The 22,345-nt window shown below is 45.1% G+C and overlaps 1 protein-coding gene across 3 annotated transcripts in view; it reads left to right on the top strand.

Annotated features, from left to right (window-relative positions):
- Positions 1-20,971, top strand: part of LOC144111861 (ankyrin repeat and BTB/POZ domain-containing protein 1-like) — a 34,714-nt gene extending 13,743 nt beyond the window's left edge. For 2 of the 3 annotated variants that reach the window (XM_077644880.1, XM_077644882.1), the window contains 8 exons: positions 488-580; positions 3,366-3,539; positions 4,452-4,652; positions 5,128-5,189; positions 8,441-8,561; positions 15,315-15,504; positions 17,699-17,841; positions 20,406-20,971. In XM_077644880.1, coding sequence (XP_077501006.1) covers positions 488-580; positions 3,366-3,539; positions 4,452-4,652; positions 5,128-5,189; positions 8,441-8,561; positions 15,315-15,504; positions 17,699-17,841; positions 20,406-20,702 — 1,281 coding nt within the window. In that variant the 3' untranslated portion in view covers positions 20,703-20,971. The remainder of the gene's footprint in view (positions 1-487; positions 581-3,365; positions 3,540-4,451; positions 4,653-5,127; positions 5,190-8,440; positions 8,562-15,314; positions 15,505-17,698; positions 17,842-20,405) is intronic. The other variant, XM_077644881.1, reaches the window with a different exon arrangement.
- The last annotated feature ends 1,374 nt before the right edge of the window (positions 20,972-22,345 follow it).

The raw sequence follows: 22,345 nt of genomic DNA, 5'->3' as shown, positions 1-22,345 counted from the left end.
TACTTCACCATTTTTATCTTTTTTTTGGTCGGTGTCATTATGGGTTTGTTGTGCATTTTCAGCAGGTAATTTTTTTCTGCCAATGAGCTTAGAAGCAAACCTGTCATTGTATTTATGTCAAAATGTTATTCAGGTAAGATGGTGAAAATATATGCAATGTAGTTAAACCAGGAGCTGTGGTAAGGCTTTTCAGACCATTGACAACAAGATGTATAGCATTTGCTCATTTTTTGCATGATGACAGTGTAGTTAGTTTTGTGTTAATGAAAACCTTTATTTTTATTCTAAGTTTAATAATTTGTCAATGGTGACCATTGCCTGACTGAGGGACCTGTTAAAAAAATGTGGCTGTTAGTTGCACAGCAGATTCAGTCAAAAATTATCCTACTTTTATATATTTAAATTAACCTGTTTGTAGTAATCTGCTTGTGCCAGTCTGAATTACTTGTTGCGTAGAGGTACGAGCAATGATGTTTACATGCCTCAGGTCACTGCTGGCGGTGCTGCATTCCCTGCTGAGGAACATAACCATGCAGACATCTGCATTAACGTGGATGGTACACACTTTCTTTGCCACAAGGTAAGACATACCTGCTGCATACCTTTGAAGTACATCTCCGCGTCATGATAGAAACGCACCTTAAGCTTGGGGGCACTGGTTGTAGAGCCACTGGCTAGGTAATGCCCCGCTTATGGTACTTTGAGTCATTGAGTCAGATATAGGGTTGTTCTGTAATCTGTTTGGTTTTTGTGGGAGCAGTGAGCATGGAGAGCTGAGAAGGAAGAGAGTTAAGTATTTAGTTTGGAGATATCAGTGTATGCGCTTGCTAGATGTGTCTCTTAATTTCTGCAAGCAGTTAGTTAAAATTCCCTAATTAGTTGAAGCAGTTAAGTTATGTTGTCCTGTGCATCATGCAAACACAATCATATCCCCTTTGGGCGCTGCGTCCACATATGTGGACGCGACCTAACGCAAGGCTAATTTCCTTCTTTGAATAACGCGCTCTTACGATTTTTACCCTCCCTGTCAAGTTTGTGGTGCCATCTCTTGTAGCTACAGCGAAATATGTTTGTAAAAAAAGAAAATATGTGTCTCACATCATTTGTCGGAAGGACGAGTAAATACCTTGTACTTTTTGCATTCTATCATAACAAATGATCGCGAATGATGCAATTTAGGGCTCAGAATGTGTCGATAGGTTAATGTAGAAACGGCACACCAATTTTCATCCTCATAGACGATGAAAAAATGCTGCGGTAGATGTTCGAAGTGGCGTGTCCACAAATGTGGACATGGCGCCTTAATGCAGAAAATATCAGTGGCGTTTTCTCCCCACAACGCGCTGTTTTTTTGTGCACGTATGGCACGAAATAGGCTTACTGTTTACGGCCATTGAAACCATGCTTTTACAAAGAGAACGTTGTATGACTCCAGCGCAGAAGCGTTTTTCATGAAAATAGCCTATGGAGAAGCGCCTCCAAAGTGCTGCCGACCGAGCAATGAACATCCGCAGGTCGTCGCAAATAACCGCCAGTTAACTGAGCCACTGCCAACAAACACAGCGCGCTATGACCAATGCTTATAGTCACGGAGGTCTAGGAGGGTCTTAGGCCCCTTGCTAGTATTCAAAAAGGGGTCCGAGGCCACCTGTGCTTGATAGTAGAACACATGAATCCGAAGGAAGCAACAATTTTCAGTGACGGCCAGAACATTTTTTCAGTATCGCTTTGAAATTTTCACTGCAGTCTTTAGCAAGAATCGTTTCATTTTGTATGAAACTTGACACGGCGAAAAATACAAAGTGGCAGCACTACACAAGAAGGGATGAAAAAGGAGAACCCGTGCCCTCACACCATGATTAGTTCAGAGCTGGCCGCTCAGCTCCAAGGCTACAAAACAACAATCAGCACATTGGTAGAGCGAGGGGACAGTTTGTTTCAGGTCTCTGACATAAATTGAGCAAACAATGACCTTTAAAAATGATTTTTCATTTTTGCAAAAACCATGTGGAAAACAGGCCGCAAGATGCTATCTCTTTCTCCCTTTCCACCTGTGCTCGGATCACTCGAGACCCCTTTGATGCATGTGGACTTGAAGCATTACTTATGATGGAAGCAACCATTGGCCCCACCTTCTGAACACGTTAATTACACAGCGGTGCCGACATGAAGGCTGCACATCTAAAGCCACGTTCGGTGCATGAAGTGCCAAATTTTCCTCTGCCTGTCGTCACAGAATGGCTGTTTTTATCTGTTCTATAATTCACGACCAACAGAATAATACCCTGAAGCGCATATTCTCACATCTAAACATTTATTCGTGTCTAACGACCAGTTAAAGAAGGCAAGTAAATGTAGCAGTTTTTACGATCATGTATCAGGTTTAAGGCAGCGTGTCCACAAATGTGGACACGTATAAAATATGCTTAAATATGAATTTTTGCATTTTTTGCACATCACTTCTGCTTAGTATACTGATCATTATTTATGCAAAAGAAGAATTTTCCTTTCAGCAGATTAAATTGGTTCCTGAAGGGGATATGATTGGCTTAATATTGAGAGTAACTGTATCTTATAGCAAGCGCACTCCTGTAGCATGGCTTCTAGCACAGTAGTGATATTGATGTGAGATAGAAAACGTTGCGGACACAGAATTGAAAACATGACATAAGATGGTTCAATACTTGAGGTACATCCAACGTAGTGCTAAAGGGTGCTGGGCTCCCCCCGCTTGCGGCCCTTCAGTAAGGCAGGCCTAGTGCACTGAATGTGCAGTTCCATTCTTCGACATTTGTGTCAGGAATGCGATGCGTAAAACAAGGGCATGCCATACCTTCACTTGTCACACTTTTTGCAGGGAGTCTCAGAGCATCTTGCTGTGTCTTGCCTCACTGTCTGAAAAATTGTAATTCAATTTCTTTGTACTGATTCGGGACGTGCAACAAATTTTTTTAATGGTCAGTCAATTCTGAAAGCATTTGGAAATTCCGAGATTCACTATCATACCTTGCAATCAGCTGGACAGGTGATGGCATGTTTTTACATCCTGTGTGCCAATCTTGCTGGTAGATGCTGAGAAATAAATGCAAACATAGCTCATTGAGCCTGCTCTGCTAACTGGCAACAAGCTCAGCAAAGCTAGACTTTTTGCACTTAGCCAAGTGCCGCCGCTATAACGTTACAAACCTGGAAAGCCTGGCATTTCTCTGAGCCTAACTCTCACAACTACGAGAAATATAGATTGCTTTTGGGGTTTCTGCCGGAAAAAGTTCAGTTTTTCTGCACCAAAAATGGCACACCTGCTACTGTATCGCACAAAGACAGAAGTGCCGTCCCATTAGAGTACAACCCTGGTGTAATTTCAGGTGTTTTTGTGCAACCGGAGTGAGTACTTCCGTGCCCTCATTGAGGACCACTTCACAGAGGCCAGTCGGCTAGGCAGTGACCAGCAGCAGCTGCCAGTCATCGAATTGCAGCAAGTCACGCCTAACATCTTTGGCTGCGTGCTGCGACATGTTTACAGTAACTCAGATGACAGGGTAAGCGCTTTGTGTGCAGCCGGGATATTTTATATTTTGGGTTTGAATTGGCTTCAGTCCACAATTGACTTGTCTTTTCGGTGAGCTTTTTTTTATTATTATTGGATTCCCTCACAATTTGTGGCACCCCCTCAGCTCAGCCCCACAAGCCCAAATATTTTGAAGGTGCGACAAAGAAAAGATAATTTCACAATAAGCATTGTCATTAGCCAGTGTTTGGTTTACACATTTTTGAGACCACTACAGTTGTGGTGTGCCTTCATCTATGCGAGCTGCTCTTTTTTTGGAGAGGGCGTGCAAAAATTGTGAAATCTGGCTTTTTGGAAACTCATCTTTTAGATTTTTCTCAAAGTTTGTGGCAATATTTTGATTGGGACCTTGGCTACTAAATCAATAAAGTAAAGTTGGCTGACTTGTTTTATTAATTACATAATTAAGCACAGATAAACCCCGATGGTTAGCATTAGCTGCATCTCTTGACACACTGTCAAAGACATTAGCACAAAGCCTTGTGTTTGCGTATATCCCTGGAAACAATTGGGACACCTTGCTTATGGAGAAGGAACATTGCATGAATTCGGGGACAAAGGTATTTGCTTTGCAAGCACTGCAAAAAACAAAAATGATCAAATTTTTGCACTGCCTCAAACTCATTGGCACTCTGTACTGTTTACACATACTAGTTAAGGTTCTGCATAGTATTAGTTTTGAGCTGTGTACCTTGGGATCAATGATATTCACTTCTCACCGTGCCTGTGCTTCTGAATTTTGTCCCTGGGTGTGTGTACAGTTGTGTCCAGGTTGCACCTGCATGTTGTCTTGTGGAAATGGTGCAGACCTCGTCAAGACAGTTACTAATGGTTTTCCCAAATCTTTCACCAAGTGCATGTTATTGTAATTTTATCTTGGCAGGTGAATGCAACCAATGTCTGGGACGTCCTGTGTGCTGCTGATGTGTACCTGCTGCCAGACTTGAAGCGGCAGTGCGGGGCGCAGATAGCACGCTTGCTTGATGTTGAGAGCATCTGCGGAACATTGCGGGCATCGCGGCTGTTCCGCCTGCCACGGTTGGAGAACCAGTGCATAGAGTTCATGGCAAAGCACTTGGCCGAGGTGAATAAGGAAACATAAATGCTCCTTCCAACTGGTGCTGCTTGTTTCTTTATGGCTTCAACACTGCAAACTCTTTTGTTACTGGAAACACTTAAAAGGCAGTAGTCCGCAGGCTTCAAGCAGTAAATTTAAAATTCAAAGACACTTTGTCTCAGAAGCAGCACTAGACAGTAGTTAATAGACATGGTGGAACCAGCGGCCCATGTTGTAAAAGTGAAAACTGGAGATGTTAAAAGCTGTATCATAAAGAAGTACACATGTACTTACTACATGTAGTTGTACGCTGTAACACAGGATGTAGTTGCAAGACATCCCTTCGCATGTTACCAATAAATAACTACTGTATTCCCTCAGAAAAGCTTCTTTATGTAATGTCAAATGGCTTAAAGCACGAACCTGTCCAGAGAAGTGCATTTGATTATATTTTGCACTTGCCTTCGGCATTGAGACAGACCAATATTTTTTTCCATTTCAGGTCATTGAACTTCCAGAATTCCATGAGGCGATCCGAGAGGATGCGAAAGAGGTGAAACTCAGGCAAGAGACCGATTCCATCACCGTAATAGACGACATCCGCTACTATATCAGTGCCAATGCACGAAGCACAGCAGAGATTCTAGATGCCAATGTGAAGTTGAAGCTCATCGATGACCTCCTAACTACACTCGGATTAGATGCCTAAAGTAGTGCAATAGTGGAATGGTATCTGTGCCGTCCACAGCACCCGAGAATGAGTGCTGCTGCACATTATAGCTTACTGCAGCAGAGAATGTGTCCACAGCTGTGAAATTTCTATGCATTGCACAGACAGGCATTTAGTTTGTTTAAACTTTGATAGAATGAATCTGGCTTTGTTATTGGCTACGCACTTCATCATATAAAAATTTTGCGCCTTACATGGAAAGCTGATGCAAAAATTTTGCATGCATGAACTCACAGGACGGTTACGACTGTGTAACATGAAATTCAGCAATAGTGGTCATGTGATGCACCCCTGCACTGGCAGGCAGCGGTTCCAAACAGAGCCACCCGTAGGCTTATGCGACCCAGGTTGACCGCACAACCAACGCTGATGATGGCAACGCGAAACCCAGGGACGGGCGCCATAATGCATTCGAAAATTTTTCAAGCCCTTAAAATTCACCAGTGTCTTAAAGTGATCAGTTACCCTTTAGGGACAACAGGAAACTGCGGAACTGGCTGCCAAACATTGAGGAACTGTACAGTCTTGCAGCTGTGTTGTGCAACATATCTTTGCTGTGTGCAGTGAGCGGTTCATGAACAGTGGTGTGTGTGCACCAAGGATACATATTTATTGCCTTGCAAAGGCTTAGCATGAGCAAAGGATGTGATACGCTGTGTCTTACAAGCAGAGGGCAGCCTGTGGATCTTGGCCATGACAATCCCCCTGGGTCCGCATTCTAAAAGGATTGCTTTTTGGTGAATCACTTTTAGTTGGGTGGAATGTCCTTTACAATGCCATGATGCAACAACACGGTGATGTCGATGGAAGTAGTTGCTGATGTTGCATTTTATGCGGTGATGTTTTGTCTGGTAAAATGACATGCAGTGTGTTGGATTGAAAGCTCAAAGTTCTGCTTTTGGTGTGAAAGGTGACACAAACATATCTGTAGGCATACTGAATGGATAGCAGTATTTCAGAAATGCTCGTGCAGAATGGCTAGTCACATAAATTGATCAGGGAATCAAAAATACAGATCCCAAGTGGTCCTCAATGGTATCTGCCAGTAACCATGTTGCTTGACTGCATTGGCAGAACAAAAGTGACGTGGTAAACTGCAGCATCTCTGGCCAAATATGGGACAAAAGAGTTTGAAAAGAGTTCTTAATAATATACAAATAAATGAGTGCACGCCACTGCATAATTCAAGCATAGTCAACGAGCAATGGCTGAAGCAAATGCTTCTATGTCACTGCTCTGTGTCCCGAAATTTTAAAGGGACACTGAGGACGACTCCATTAATTGTTCTGAGTAAAAATTGATTCTCTGGCTATGCAGTTGATTCTCCAGCAACCAAAAAAAAAAAAATACTTATTTCTGAGGAAGTTGCGTTTAAAAATTTTGCCACCATTCGATTAAAACTCGTGAAGTCCACAAGATGCATTCTACTTGCGTCAGCGCCTACGCGTATACCCGTTTTTCTTTGTTTCGCAGCGCATACGGGTACAACGAGCTTAGCCGAAGATAAATCTACGCACTGTCACACTCGATAGGAGGCCAGAAAGGAAACTATTTTAAGCGCGGTGGGCGTATGGCGCCGACCTCTGGTTTAACTCGGGTCGTGTTCGGCAACGCAGCCGTGGGTTACTAAAGATATGTGGACGGATTTTCGGGTATGGATTCCTATTCAGGTCGCTCTCCTTTTTGCCACCGACTCATGGAAAGCTAGTTTTTTGAGCGTATAACATTATGGTTCTTCGCTTAGACGGGGCATGCCGTGAAAGAAAACACGCACACTAACCACCCAAATGCAAGCTTTTATGCATCTTCGCATATGACATCGCTTCGGACTTCTTGACAACGTGGCTGTTAACTTGGGGGCACTGAGAGATTATCGAAGGTAGCCTCCTATCGGCAGATTACGGCATTACAGCGATAAAGAGACCACTCTCACCGCAAACAGACCTCAGAAAAAAAACAAGAAGAAATACACGTGTGGCCACCACCGGCGGATTTCTGAAGTAAACTGCATACGTCAACACCGTTTTCATTACGCGGAGCTCAGGGGCTATGCTACACCGCCATTCACTTCAAAGCAACAGCAAGCAGTCCGCGGTCTGCATGCCACGAGTTCATTTTAAAATTAAATATTCTCCGCCATTAATGTTTTTTTGTTGTCCTACTAACGTTAACATACCCAGAAAGAGGCAGAGAAGTATTTTTGGTTAAGAGCAATAAATCACTAGCGTTTTCCTGTGTCCTCTAAGAGAAGGTCATCCACGCAGGCACAAAGAATAACGGTCTATTAAAGCTAGATTCAACACTTTTGCGAAAAATTTTTCTTTATACATCTGCTATTTCTTACCATGGAATAAAATGCTTACGTTTCTCGCTGATTACCACCAACGTGAATAAGCCCACAAAAATTGCCATGCCCATTTTCTATCATGGAGAGCTCGATGTCTGGCATATTCGTGGAGTGCTTCCAATGCAGGGATGAGTTGATTTCGGCGAATATATTAGTCAAGCAGTATGCGTTACATGGAAACTTTAGCCTTGCTGGCGCCCCAGTATTGCGGGTGCCATCAAGTCGATTTACACTATATTTTTCCCCGCTCTTTGTTGTTGGAAAAAACACCGCCGCTCGCCCTTTTCTCCAAGATCTGCCTGTCGGCGCTGCAAATGGTGGCGATTTAGTAGAACAGATTGAAAATAAATCTATGTGTTACCGGTTCAGTTTATTAGCTGCAAACATTATCCTCCGTTGAGTGTCTTTCTGTAATGAGCTATTTAGTTCGTAATCATCCTTTAGCGCAACCATGTTATACGAAGAAACGAACAGGAAGTATACAACTGTTCTTGTGTTCAATATGTACGTACATACCTAGGCGACGATTGCGCATTTGTCACTCAATATTTCTTTTCAACCAGAGTAGATATCATGCAGTCAACAGGGTTTCTTTTTTGTGAATGTTGCAGTGTTGTTGCGAAAATGATGCAAAGGTCTTTGTGCAAGATGAGTAATCAATAGAGCGGACTTTCTAAAGTGTGCAGCTGCGCTCGTTGGTGCAGATGTCGGATGCTTTAATATTCTTCTTTCTTGCAGATCTTTTCTGAAGACTCATTTCTACTACTACTTCTATCCATTCTACCACGCTGTGTGCTACTTCACGGGGTGTATAACATTCTTCGCCGTTGCCAGTTTCAAGAGGAGCAAGATGCCTAAGGTGAAATAATGAGAAAGCTTAGCTGGAGCAGTGGGCTGCGATCCGTGATCATTTCCCGGATGAGGTCTCTGTCTTCAGACTTTACTCATAAAATAGTGGGGATATAACAAGATTCAGGCTACATTAACTGAGTGCATGTACTATGCAAAAAAAAAAAAACGTGCGACGCACACGCTGTCACCTTATGTGTATGGCACCGGCAGTTCAGGACGTCACCTTGCCCCGGCCGTTATAGTTGAAAGGAGAGTTAAGTGAACAATATTTTGATATAGAGTCGTGTATTTTGTTTGTTTGTTAGTACTTCAAAGCACCCGCTCAGGCCATTACATGAGGAGCGGTTTAATACGTAATTTCATTATTTCTATGATGAATAACTTGAAGCGCTCACGGGCAGCATGGCTAACGGCTTCCGCGGACACGCTGTTCCATTTTCTTGCAGTAAGGATGAATAATGATTTCAGTTGTGCAGAAGTGGATGCTCGAGGTGGATGAACGACTCTCGGATTGCCCATGCGAAGTGAAAGGCAGTGTGCAGGGATAACAGATTGACTCAGTGAGGAATAATAGAACTTGGAGAAAAGGCAAATTCTGGTTATTTTCTCAGGGGATTCCAGACTTGAGGCGGAAGTGGGGGGGGGGGGGGGGGGTATGTTCAATGCAGTAACGCTTGTATGATATGAATATTAAGAATATAGTAATTCAACCACACGGATTTTTACGGACTCAAGCGGTTTGGCAAGGGTTGTTTGTCGGGGGTCCTTAATAGAGCATGGATATTCCAGTTTAGGAAGGACTAGAGTTAAATAGGCGGACAGTTTAACAGAAGGTGGTGCAAGTCGGAGGTTTTTTTTACATAATCAAAGACGCAGTTAGTTGTTTTGGTTACGTTCTTGTCGGTGGTGCGACAAGAGAGATGGTGTGTTAGGCTGATTCTTAGATATTTTAGTAGATGGTGTGATACTGCGGCGCCACATATACTGTAGTTTGGTGTAGGACGTGACTGACGACGAGGAAATAAGATTAGAGTTGTTTTATTAACGTTTAAGTGCATTAGCCAGTTAGCGCGCCAATTTTCTCTAAGTTTTAAGTCATATTCCAGATGGTGGGAGTCCCTGTTTTAAGTCAATGGTACATGGCGCCGTTGTCAGCGAACACACGAAGAGTAGAAAATAGATTACTTGCGTAATCGTTAATGTCGACTAACAATAATAGCACATGACCTGTTCAAGGGTCTTCAGCCGGACGGCACTTAAAATCTTAGAAAGAAACGGAAAGTAAGTGGCTTTACACGTTTTGCTGATGTCGACAGAACTGCTTAGTACACTCTCGGCCACAGTGTAGGTGAGGCCGCTGAAATAAAGACGATTTCTGAGTGATGGCGCGTAAACGTTATTCGTGTTGTTTACAGTTGTAAGTATGAAAAATTCACGCGATTGTCAGTTGAAGCTGACGTCGTAGTAAACCCACTATATCCCAGCAGTACCCACAAATCTCTCAGTGCATATTCCACCACTGAAATTGGTCAGGGAGTGAGGTAGATTTGCCAGTTTGCGATGTCCCGCCGAATAGGCCCATGCGATTTCACCTCCGCTTCCGTTGGGGCGCTACATGTGTGCATCTATAGATGTGTCTTGTGTTGCAGCCCAATGCACGCTAACCGAAAGATGGTCTCCTATTTGTCAATATTATTCAATCTCTGTGACAACCACATGAACACTTTGAGTCGATCGTGAAGCCCGTACAGGGCGTCTGTAACATCACGGCTGGACCGCCCGCCTGCACGGTCACGGTGAACACAACTTCGTAACTACAGTGGTCCTGTCATTGCTGTTCATAGAGCTGCATTTATTCTTTCTGATAAAAAAAAATATTTGCAGTTTGAGGCATGTTTTGTGCACTAGCACAAGATGCATTGCTCGCAAAAAAGCCATCCTGTCTGAGAGTGAAGCCACGGAGTAACCCGGGTAAGCTCGTGTAAGCTTTATATAGCTTCGCGCAAGCTGCAGCCAATGGGAGGAGGACGTAGCGCTTGCTGCAACCGAGTGGAGAAAGGGTGCGAAGATGAAGAGCGAGAAGCGCGGTTTTGTGCACATGCGGATGCCAGAAAGAAGAGGCAGGTGAAAGATCAAGTCGCCAGAGGAATGTGTAGCGTAGCAAACTGTACGTCATGGACAAAGCCTGTCATTCGACAGATTACAAAACCGAACGACGTCCACGGTGAGCTGAACAGCAGCGCAAAAGAAGAGAGCGCAACCTGATTCAACCGATCCAATGGATATAGAGCTCTAGGAGAGATGCCAAAGCAGAGCGGCGAAGGCAGTATAACCTAGATAAACTAGATACGGAAACAGCTGAAGAGCGAGGAACGAGAAGACGATTGGGTGAGAAGGGGCGATTGATGAAGTCGCCAGAGGAACTTGCAGTCGAGAGGCATGTACAAGTAGCTTCAGAGACCACCGAACAGAGAGAACGTGAAGACTGGAACGTTAAAAAACGAGGAAAAGTAGTTATAATTATTGAATGAAAAACGAGTGGGGTGTCTTTTTGACCATAAATAGTGGAAAAGTATATATAGGGGTCCCGAAGAAGTATCTGCGGATATATTGATTGTTAAGGTGCAGTCTTAAGATATGAGGAAAAACTCCGCTCATAAGCAACTTCTCTTTGAAAAAATGCGTTTGTCCAGAATTTCTGGATGGGAAAATGTCCCCATGCATGGCGTTTTTCTTTTAGTGTTCAAAACATCTGAAATTCAACGCTTTACAAAATCAGTTTACTTTACCTGCCCTACAGCTTTCTCCTATTTAACGTGCAAGGGTGTCTGAATTGAGACGGTAAAAAAAAATTCCATCGCTAGAGTAAAATGACTTGCCAGTGTGCATGGGCCCGTTCATACGTTGTGTACTCTTGATAAAGCGTGAATCCATGGCATCTCGTTGCCGCACACCCAGTAGCAGCGGTTGCTGTGAAATGTTTATTAACGGGATAGCCTTGAAGTCACTGCACTCCAGAAAACCCAGTGTCGGCGTGGTCGGCGTCGGTGTTGTGAGGGAAAAATCACGGGCATGGCTCTGGCAGGTGCTCCCCAGAGAGCAACCTAGGAGGCAGGTAGGCCACCTAGGTCACGTGACGTTGCAATGTCATCAAAACCTGCTCACCGGATAGTAAGCAAACTACCCACAGTGGCAAGGGGCAGTTTAATTAATGATTGGTCGCTCGGGAAGGTCGACCTGATCCGCATAAGGCCCACCGCTGGTAGCACCTGCCATTGTAGGGCTGTGGCGCATCCCTTAAATGCTGCACCACTGCGTCAGGAGGGGTATGAGGACTCCCAGGGATCTATGAATGTAAAGAAGAGGATGACCTTCTGCGTATATGGGAATTAACCCATTACGCTATCGCGTCATACCCTCTAGGCGGGGCTTAAGTGTCCCCTCCAGTTTTGCTTGTAGCTTATTGAGGAAGGCGTTGATGCAGCCGACGCATCACTAGCAAGCTGTGACATTGAATGCAACAACAATCTACCTGAAATAAAAGAAGTTTGGCAGCCAGAAACAACCGGATTGAGCCTGCACTCGCGCTAACCATTTGCACCAATTCAGCCTCCTGCATCTAAGAGTTGCGGCTTTCCCTCATAATTTGTAAGCTTTCTGCGGCAACTCGGTAGACCTACGCGCACCTCTAGGTACTTATACAGTAGCTCTAGCCCAAACAGCATAGGAGCGCTGCCTAGACGGGCCTTGAGGAAATGTAGTGCGGGACGCGCGTATGCGTGCTCTCACATGTCGGCATTCATCCAGGCTTCCTTGATTGCGGCAATCACGGCCGCCTGGATTGGGCAACTCCTTCGCTCCTCCGGTCTACGTGGCGGTGCCATGACGCACGTGATGCGCGGCCTTCTGGCCGAGGAATTCTGCCCGCATCACGTAGCCTCTGCGTCCGTATAGCGCGTGGGCCGCCGCTAACTGCCTGTGCGGTTCGCTGTGATGCCTGCCCCTCTAGGTGTAAGCGTCGTTTCGGTTCATGTGCCTCGGCAGTCACGCAAATACGTGTTGCCGCACTACAGAGCGATCGACAGTGACGTCGTTAAGAAACTTACACTTAGCGACCGATGATGCGATTCTCTGAACCAGCCGTCGCTGACCTGTCGACCTTGAGACGCAGTAGCCCCGTAGCGACAGTGACGTCACGTTAATCGATGACGCTAAAATGACCCTAAACGCTCTGAGGTGCAGCACGCTGCAGTTTTTCTAGACTCCCTCCCCCGGTTCATGTGTGCCAAAGAAGACAATGAAAAGCTGAACGCTTTTGAACCGACCGAGCGACCAATCGTCCATGTCGCGTTTGGTTAATGACTGCGTCTGGACCCGAAGGCAACGGCTGCTCTCCGGCACGTGAGGACGCAACGAGTGACTGAGTGGCTGACGCTTGTACCTGAAGTGTACCCGACTGCGAGTCATTCGACTTTCTTCCCTTCCTCCATGTCAGCATTAAGAGCAATGGCGCGAGAAAAGTTATTCGGCGACACAGATTGTAAAGTTCGCGTCGACTCATTTCAAGCCGAATTCGGCTACGCCCTTCCGCACACTCGTTAGCAGCCGCAACTCACCAGCGTAGGAGCGCTAGTACACCGTGAGGCATTCCAGTTGAGGGGCAAGGCAACAATAACACAACTGAGGTAAAGTGATTGAAAGCAATAAAGCAAGCAATAAAAAATACAACCATTGCTAAAACCAACAGCTTAGGTACAAAGGCAAAACTCATTAAAAGATGTTACGCACTGTTTAACCACGGTTACACCCAAAGGTCGAGAGATCGCATTTTTGCAATGTCCGAGGCCAAATTTGGAGGTTGCCATCGTGTCGGGCGCGCCTAATTATGATTGGAAATCGACTATGATCCAAATAGGGCAATGTAAAATTTCAGGGGTGGGTCTAATGTTGGTTGGGGAATCAGTGAGAAAGCACGGATTTTGTGCTAGGTGGAAGACGATGATGAGCTGGCAGTGTCGCCGGACGGAGCAGATGGGAGTTGACGAAGGCGGCGTACTGCAGTGCGTGCGCAGCGGTAGAGTGTGGTGCAGTTCAACACGGAGGTGTGCTCGCCTGGTGGTCTCGCACAGCATTCTTTGAAGCTGATCTGTTCCCACCGTGGCGGGTTCGTCTCCCAGTGGTGGATTTATTTCTTTTTCGATCTAGGCACATTTCGACCTTGTTTAGACTGAAGGTCCATTTCAGACAGCGGACCGGCCACGCGGTGTTGAGCATTGAGAAGGTGCATCGAGAAAAGCTATTGTCTAAAAATAAAATAAGAATGGCTGGCGGTTAAGCATTGCGAAGCACAAAATACTATGCCAGACCACAGTGGTTTGAGGGTGGACACCACCGCCATGTATATGAAAGTGCGATTCAGGTGTTACGGCCAGTTATGCGCCTTATCTCTTTTTTTCACCGTCAGTGCCAACTTGCGCAATATGCGCTGGCGGGCTGTGCTCCAGCTCCGCGTTTGTGTTGCATTGCTGTCAACGGGAACTCGCATTCCTCTAGAGCCCTGTTTTTGCCACAACGTTGTCTGCGCCAGCGCACGCAGCGCACCTCTCTGTGTCACTATACCGCCGCATAGCTGAAAGCGCGAATATCAGTTTGATACTTGAATTAGTTGATGTAGACCATGGGCACACACACGGTTTCGCTCTATCTGTAGCAGGGGCTTCAAAAGAGAAATATCGTTTACCTTCACATAATTTCATTCAACGTGCTGTAGAGGCTTACAAGTCTGAGTCGTCAAGGGGTCGCTACGCCTATTAGCTCAAGACTTGTCCGCTTACGATATCCAGTAGGACGGCGCGTCTCACAGGTAATGGTTCTCGGCTGCTGCAAATTTTCCAGGAAGTGTTGGTATGAAGCTGATAATTCGTGCGCTGAGTGTCGCGCCCATATACGACGTTACGTAAATGTTGGTTTATGCTGTCACGCAGAAAAATACAAAACAAGCCTCCCATTTCTGGATTAACAGCATGTTCTGAAAGCTGGTCATTTGAAGAAAAAGGTTGCGTACAATGCCAAATTTTTTTAATGATTACCGCCGCACTGAATATGCATTTCGACAGGCAGCACGTTTGAATTTTTGAACATAGGCCCTGAATATTTTTTACTGCAATTGGATTCAAAGGTTACCCTGCAAAGGTAGTCGAAAAAGTATTTAGAAAATTCCGCGCTCGGACTTCAGATTTTGTGAACAGCGCATGTAAATCCCCATTTGCGGGGCCTATTGAGAAAATAAATCAAATAAAGCAGGTGCATGTCACTTTCGTGAGCAGAAGCATCGAGCAGGCTGACCACTTTGCGTTCATGTCAGGAAACGGCCGTGAATATTCTTTATGCGTGTGGAGTTTTTACGTAACATGTATGCCACCTGCCATAAGTATAAATGCGACTGCTGAATAGACATGATTAAGAAAATGAAAAGAAGAAACCCGAAAGGGGAAACAAGGCTAATTTAAGATATCGGTATCAGATGTATTCACGAGGACGCGATTTTTAGGAATGAAGTAATGGTATTCCAAGTTTTGCAGGAGCGACTGAAACGACATTATTCACCGTGAAAGACGTTATTGTGAAGTATTCACGTTGCCTGGTTATGCAACACGAGTCTGTAATGCTCAAAAGAATAGAGCAGTTGCCGTATTATATCCAGAGGGAGAAGATTACTGATTTATGGAATGCATTTTGTACACAACCAATATCTCTTCAGGTGCTGCAGGCCACAGCATGGTGCATTGCTGTCGCCTGTGGGATGTGCTGTATCTTCATGAAGACGGTGTGGTACCGCACCAGAGACCCCACCACGGAGTTTGGAAAACTATCGGCAGCGTTCTTCGACCGGATCTTGTGGTCCATTTTCTTGGCCTGGATCACCCTCTCCTGTGCCACGGGACGAGGAGGTATTTACGACAGTTTAGCATCCCTCGAATTAAGGGGTGAAAACATATTTTATGGACACTGCAGATAGGAAATGCCACAATACTTCAGTGAGAATAAAAAAGTTGCGGTGCAGGCGAGGGAGCTCGTGAAAATATAGAGAGAAGGGGAAGAGCACGACATTGTCCATGTTTCGCCAGAAGTCTTCCTTTCGTAAAAATATCTCAGCGTGAAATGTAACAAAGTGGCCATTCAGCGTCAGTGTCAGTGTTATGTGAACTTTCATACGGGCCAAACTCTTTTACAGCGATGCTAAGTCACATACATAGAAAGAGTCACGCACTCATACATAGTCACTGAGGCGAGCGAGGCTAATTTAGGCAGAGGCTTGCAACGTTCTACGCTGCGACATATGTCAGTGCGTGTGTGGTGAGTGTGCCCATAGCAACAATTAGGCGAATGTTTTTCTTTGGCGGTTTTCACACTCAAGCGAAGCTCCGCGTGCAGAGCGGCTTCATAATTTCCTTAAAGTCCGGCATTTTCACTGTCTGGTGAAGCAAATTTCTACGCCCTGGACTGCAGGAAACTGATACTTTTGTCTTTGGATAGCCCCAAACTTAGGATATGCCGAAAAAAGCAGAAAAAAAGTCGAGTCTAGTACTGCCTAATTTATAACGTGGTCAGATACGAGGGCGGTAAACACCATATTGCTATTGTGCGCACACGTATTTATATTCATGACTGTGACGTGAACGATTGAAGAAATGCACAAAAAATGCAGCGAAATTTGTGCATTCATTCTTTCAAGGTGTAGAGCAACTCTACCGTTAGGCGATCAGGGTGCATGCCAAGTCGGGTTTTCCTGGCGTCTATGTTGACCTCGACGCTCTTTAGCCGTGTCCCAAACTCCATTATTCACAACGAAATCTCCTCCGATTGGCAGTGTTTTATACCAGCAAAATGACTTCCCTCAGGACGGATACGTCGACGCGGCCATTTAAATGTAATGCGTAATACGAGCTCGTTCTTAGTGCCTCGCTGTGGGTCTTGCCCAGCAATGCTCACCAGCCAGCACTACGCAGCTTCTGCCGTGGCCCACGAGACTCTGTCCTTTAGTCGTGGCTGCCGTAACTATCCCAATTGAGCCACCTCGTTATCACTGGGGCTATGGTACACCTTACCCCTTCTAGATATTCGCAGTGAAAGCACCTTGGGTGATGCTACGCCTCAACAAGCTTGGCGGGGTCTTCATCACGCATATCACTGTGGAGCAAAGATTGCTGCTTTTGTTTACTCTGCCATCATGTCAACTATAAGAGCTTGACCACCAAATTGAAATTACGAGAAAATCCCAACTATTGATGGAATAGTAAGACATGTGCTACGTTGCGAAAGAGTTTCCCAACTAAGCCTCGAATTAGCGCTCTGTGTAGAACGCTTAAGGCGCAGTTGTATTCATGAAACCCTCATTTGAACGTGCCGCGCAAAATGCCTGAGAATGTCCGGCACTATTACGACTATAGTCAAGACCCACCGCCGTCACTAGGAGGATGAGGCGCCCTGCTAGTCAGTACGTTGTCGCGGAGTCTCATCCCAGCCGCAGAAGCACCATCGTAATGAGGGTGAAATTCGAAAAACGCCCATGTGCTGACCACTGAGGGCTCCTCCAAAAACCCTAGGTGGTGCAAATTGCACCATATCCCTCCACTACGGCGTCCCCAGTAGCCCTGTTGGAGCTTAGGGACACTAAACCACCCATACAACACTCTGGCTTTTGCTAGAGCATCAGGTTTGCCTTGCTTCTTTTCTCCTTCTTTCTGCTTACCAAGTTTCCCAATGAAACATGCTCTTACTTTAGCCTTTAGAATGCCAGAGCTTCGGGCCATTTTGTGAGACATGTCTAAAGGAGGGAAACGAGACCTTGATAAGGACGTAAGGAAAGCTGCATGCAGATGAGACGAGCGCTACTATCAATTGCGCATGTTGCTAATAACACTCGTCATGTCTGCACCGCTCCTTGCGTCCTGTCTAAATCTTCTGTAACCTCCCTTCGACACATTAGAGCCTGAACGAAACATGGAATCGTTCAAACGACTCTAACGGTTCTCGTTCCTTATGACCACAGAATGTCGTTGGGCAATGCTAAACTTTCACTGCTGCTAATAAGGTGCTCCATGGTTCTCTTCTTTTCACCAGTCATGTTGTCTGTTCCCCTAGGCTTTCTCAACAAGTTCCTCTCATGGAGCGCCTTCACGCCTCTTAGCAGACTGGCCTTCGGCGTGTACATCATCCATCTACCCTTCATACACCTGTGCCTGCACATCTCCCGGGAGAGGATATTTTTTTCGCACTTCTCTGTGGTGAGTGTCTGGACCAAAAACGTTAAGCTTTGGAAGGTGCAGCGGTTAAATACACTGGCCAAGGACATCGTTACTTAGGCCACCGCATATCTATACCTAAAAGCAATCCCCTCTAGGCATTTCAGAGCATTTGCGAAGGGCGTGCTAGTACTTCCGGCTCACCGTTTCCGTATTGCTGTGCCACCATGCAGATAATAATGCGCATCGCGCATGCACAATCACCTATTGGCAGGCAACGTAGTTGCAACACGGCTACGAATCCTAAGAAATGTAATGCGGGCGCGGAGCGTGTCTAGCATGCTGCATAAAGGAATAAGTCCTTTACCGCTTCAAGAAAATGGGTATTACTCTCAGTGAATTTAAAAAAAAAATGTTTTATAGCAGAGAACAGAAAGGTAGAAATTTGTCGATAATTAAGCAACGAGCATCGACTTCAGTTGCATCGCGCATACATTAGTTGCTGCCATAGAGGAATGTCTGGCGGTAGATTTAGTAGTGTACCATAGCGGCTATTTTCAATCGTTGAGTGCTTTCTGCTCCTTGGCGCGTTCTTCGTTCGTACATAGGCGGATGAGTTAGCGAGCTTATATGAATTTGCGCATTCTCGAGAATGTCTGTTTCGGTGGCCTTTCTTCTTATCCGTCATGTCCTTTCTAACTTTGTAAACCGCACATACCCGAGTTTTATTTGAATCACTTGAATAAAAGGAGCTAAATGAAGCCAACTGAACCACAAGAAACTCAAGGAGAGCCCAATAAATCCTGTAGAGCCCAGAAGAATTTCAACGAGTTTTTTTTCTCAATATCAAGTTTTGTGCTTCGAATCTCTTAACAGCACAAATTAAACTTCGGTCATAACCGGGTAAATATCTTCATTGCTACCGCAATATAATGACATCTTCTGAGGGCACCAAGCGCTCTAGCAAAGAGAGTTCTTGCGAAAACCCTGGAAAGAAAAATAATTAATCTGAAGCTTTCGGCTTGACTCAATTTAGGACTTACATTAATTGAATAGCAGACACTCAAGAGTCAGAGTGATTGTGATGCGAGTGCAGAAAAAGACACCAAGCATTCGATCTCCTGTGCCTACCCTGCGACCCCAATGCGCAAGGAGGACGGCATATGTTCCAGGTACAACACGACGTTGCCAGGTTGCATTCTTTGCAGAGTCGCGCCGATCGCGGAAGCCATCAGGCTGAAAGTGCTTGCTTAGCATCGTACGTATCGTTTAGCATGAATGGCGGTATACCTGTCGGGCATCATCAGCGTTCCACCAAAATATTCCTGACTGTACCTTTCGCGTGGCCAGGTGTCTCCTGGAAAAAAGCTTTCAATTCCTTAATTGTAGAGTAGATAACAAGATATACCTCTATGTATTTATTTCTTTAAAAACACGCTGACAGAGGCCGCCGCTACACATTCAAAGCCTTAAGCGTCACTAGAGGCGCCAAGTTCAGCGATCTTATTCACTGCCTGCTCTTTGAGGAAACATGGTGGTTGCAAAAGTAGAAGAATTCTCTTCTGAAAAAATCCACCCTGGTGGCTCAGTACCTTTGGCGTTCACCTGCTGATCCCAAGGTCGTGGGATATAATCCCGTCCGCGGCGGCCGCATTTAAATGGAAGCCAAGAGCAAAAATGCCCGTGTGCTGTGAATACGTTAAATAACTGAATTAAGGTCTGAATTAAACCGGAACTATCCTCTACGGCATCCCTCATAGTCCATGTGTCGCATCATGGCGTTGTACTCCTACTACCAACACTGATCTTCTGGAAAGAGAGCGTCTGCTCAATTACAACAGCATCCCTAGCTAGTCAGGCTTTTCAATCGTTTCATCACGTGCTAATTGGCACCGTACGTTTACACGCAAAGTTTAAAATGAAATTTCTTCACAGATCACGCACTTTTACAATAGGCATTTGCTTGTAAAAGCCTGCCACAGCCTTACCCTTTGACATTGCTTTATTTACTGCTTGTCCACACAGCATTTATTTTTACATTATCTTCAAGGCACCATTTGTCCGGTATAGTATATATGTATCCTAATCAGCATTTGTTCTCTTCAGTAAACCTAAAACAACACCGAGACAATACTAAGTGCAAAACTTTTGGTAAGGAATCCGAACTTCCCAGAACGAAAAAGTATGGTCGTGTTCTCGGGTCATTGTAAAGTTTGAAAAATACAGGCAGCCTTTGAAATAAACACATGTTGTGTGTCTCGACATCTTTTGTGTACGCTGAAAAAAAAACGTTTCACCAGTTCTGCAGATTCAAAGCAAGTCGAGAAGTTTATCTCTGAAGAAAATATTAGATAAGTTGTTTTTTTTATTTTATTTTCTTTTTTAAGAACGCCTCCAGCCTTACATATACTATGATGTCATAAGAGCTGCCTATTTTTTGCAGCCGAAAATTAACTGCCAAGGACTGTGTGTCAGATATCACTGCCTCTGAAACGCTACCTAGTAGTTCTAACGTGTGGAATTGGTTAAATTTGGTTTAGGGGCAGAAGAGAAATCGCAGCGACTGAATGAAGCTAAATGTGCGTCTTATTTCGTGTTTTGTGCAGGTTTCGTTTTTCTTCAGCATGCTTGTGTGGAGCTACCTACTGAGTTACCTTCTGTTCATCTTTTGTGAGGCGCCGACAGGACGCCTGGACAAGCTGATTTTCGACCCTCAACGCCGCAAGACTGAGGGGAGAGAGAAAGACGAAGCGCCGAATGACAACTCTGTGCAAGACAAACTTCCGGACGCCGTTGTGACGTTCAGAGATAGAAAATTGGACATTTGGCAAACCAGCTCCGAGAAGAACACGTCGAATGGGATTCTTCCTGGGAATTGCAGCCGAACAAGCTGCCACCTTTGACTTTACTGGTGATGCCATAATTCATGCAAGCGGTGGAGAAGCGCTCAGAAAAGAGTCTTCACCGGGGATGAACGCGATGGGTGATAACGCTCTAGTTGCGCTTTCAGCGCATTTGCAGAGCACAGGAAAAGTAGAGCAAACTGGAATGACGTTTCAAGAAGTGTTTCTTGCTTCAGCGTCCACATCTAACGAAAAATCTGACGTCGGTGGTGACAGAACATTTCATCCCTTCTCTGGAGGTGCCAAAAATAAATGACATGTGTAAAACAGCGGAGCTCTATATCATTCGGCTATTCCGCTACCCAGTCATTTTGCTTATAGCCACATCGAGCAAAAAATGCACTTCTGCAACAAACGCTTTTATCCTCATGCTGCCTGCTTGTATGGCGAAACAGCGTTTAAATATGCTCCCGATTTTACTTCTTCTATGTATATATTACCCCCGAGAAAAGGGGTCCTTTAAGGTAATAAATTGAACTAAGCTGAACTGCTGTAACCACCTTCAAAGATGAGTCGTGTACGAAACGACGTTTCATGCATATATCCTCTCGTCTTTACGCGGATATAAACCTCGTCATTCACTGTAAAATTTTCGTTAATAGCGTTATAAGCTCCTCAGGTTAACCGAGCGAAAGTTTTGTGAAAGCTTTTGCATCGAAAGCTGTATAGTTTGAGTTTGGCCATACAGCCCTGCATTTTGCCTTGGACTCTAGAAGAGTCAGCCGCAAGACCTTAATTACTTAGTGATTTGATTTAAAATATCTTCCTTATTTTCATTTGATTGAATCAAGTTATGTTCCGTCCAATGCCACCACCTACCATGATTGGCAGGTGGATAAGTAGAGAGAGGGAAATGCCCTCTCCACGTTTAGGGGAGGCGACAGGTGGCCAGATCAAATTTCCTAGCTTCGCATGCGCACGGCTAGGCCTTCTCGTACGCTTGACAGTGTAGATTCGATGGCGAAATTCAGCGCTAAGTGGCTTAACCAAAAAAAAAACTATTACAACTTTAGCTGATTCATGGGCTAAGCAAGTAAGCTTTGCTCTACAAATTCCATCTGCCCCCTCCCCCCCCCCCAAAAAAAAAAAATTCGATGCGAACAGGTAGGAGCAAAATAACAAAAAGGCGTCAGGTTCTCCATCTGCCACCTATGTAGTATGTAGAGAGATATAAATCACGCACCCTTTGTAATGTTCATGGTCCTCGCATAACAGCGACTTTCCGATTAACTCCCTGAATTGTTGCTTCTTATTAGTATCTCATCCTCGCCCTTCCGCTGCCCTTGTGTCGGAAGACGGCGCGTAGCCATGACGGCAGCGTTGCAACATGATGCTGCATCTCGTAGGCCGCAGTTCTTAGGCGAGTCTTCTGTTTCCGTATCGCGATGAAGCAACATTTACCAGAAATAAAATGAGAACGACCGGAACGCATCGCAGGTTTAGCTTTTCTTGGCACCTTCACTTCCCCTTATTCCTGTCGTAGGTAGCTGATGTAGCCGCTCGGCATCCTTACATGGACCCAGTGACGCGGTGTGAGCGTTTCGTGATATGACAGTAGAGGGTTACAAATTCTCACATCCCCCCGGAAGATTCCTGGAGAAAAAATAACCTACTTGAACGAAGTCCTCTTACGCTTTATTAGA

The sequence above is a fragment of the Amblyomma americanum genome, unplaced genomic scaffold, assembly GCF_052857255.1.
Source record: "Amblyomma americanum isolate KBUSLIRL-KWMA unplaced genomic scaffold, ASM5285725v1 scaffold_12, whole genome shotgun sequence".
Lineage (NCBI taxonomy): Eukaryota > Metazoa > Arthropoda > Arachnida > Ixodida > Ixodidae > Amblyomma > Amblyomma americanum.
Note: the sequence above shows the minus strand (reverse complement) of the source record. Positions and strands in the feature narration are given on the sequence as shown.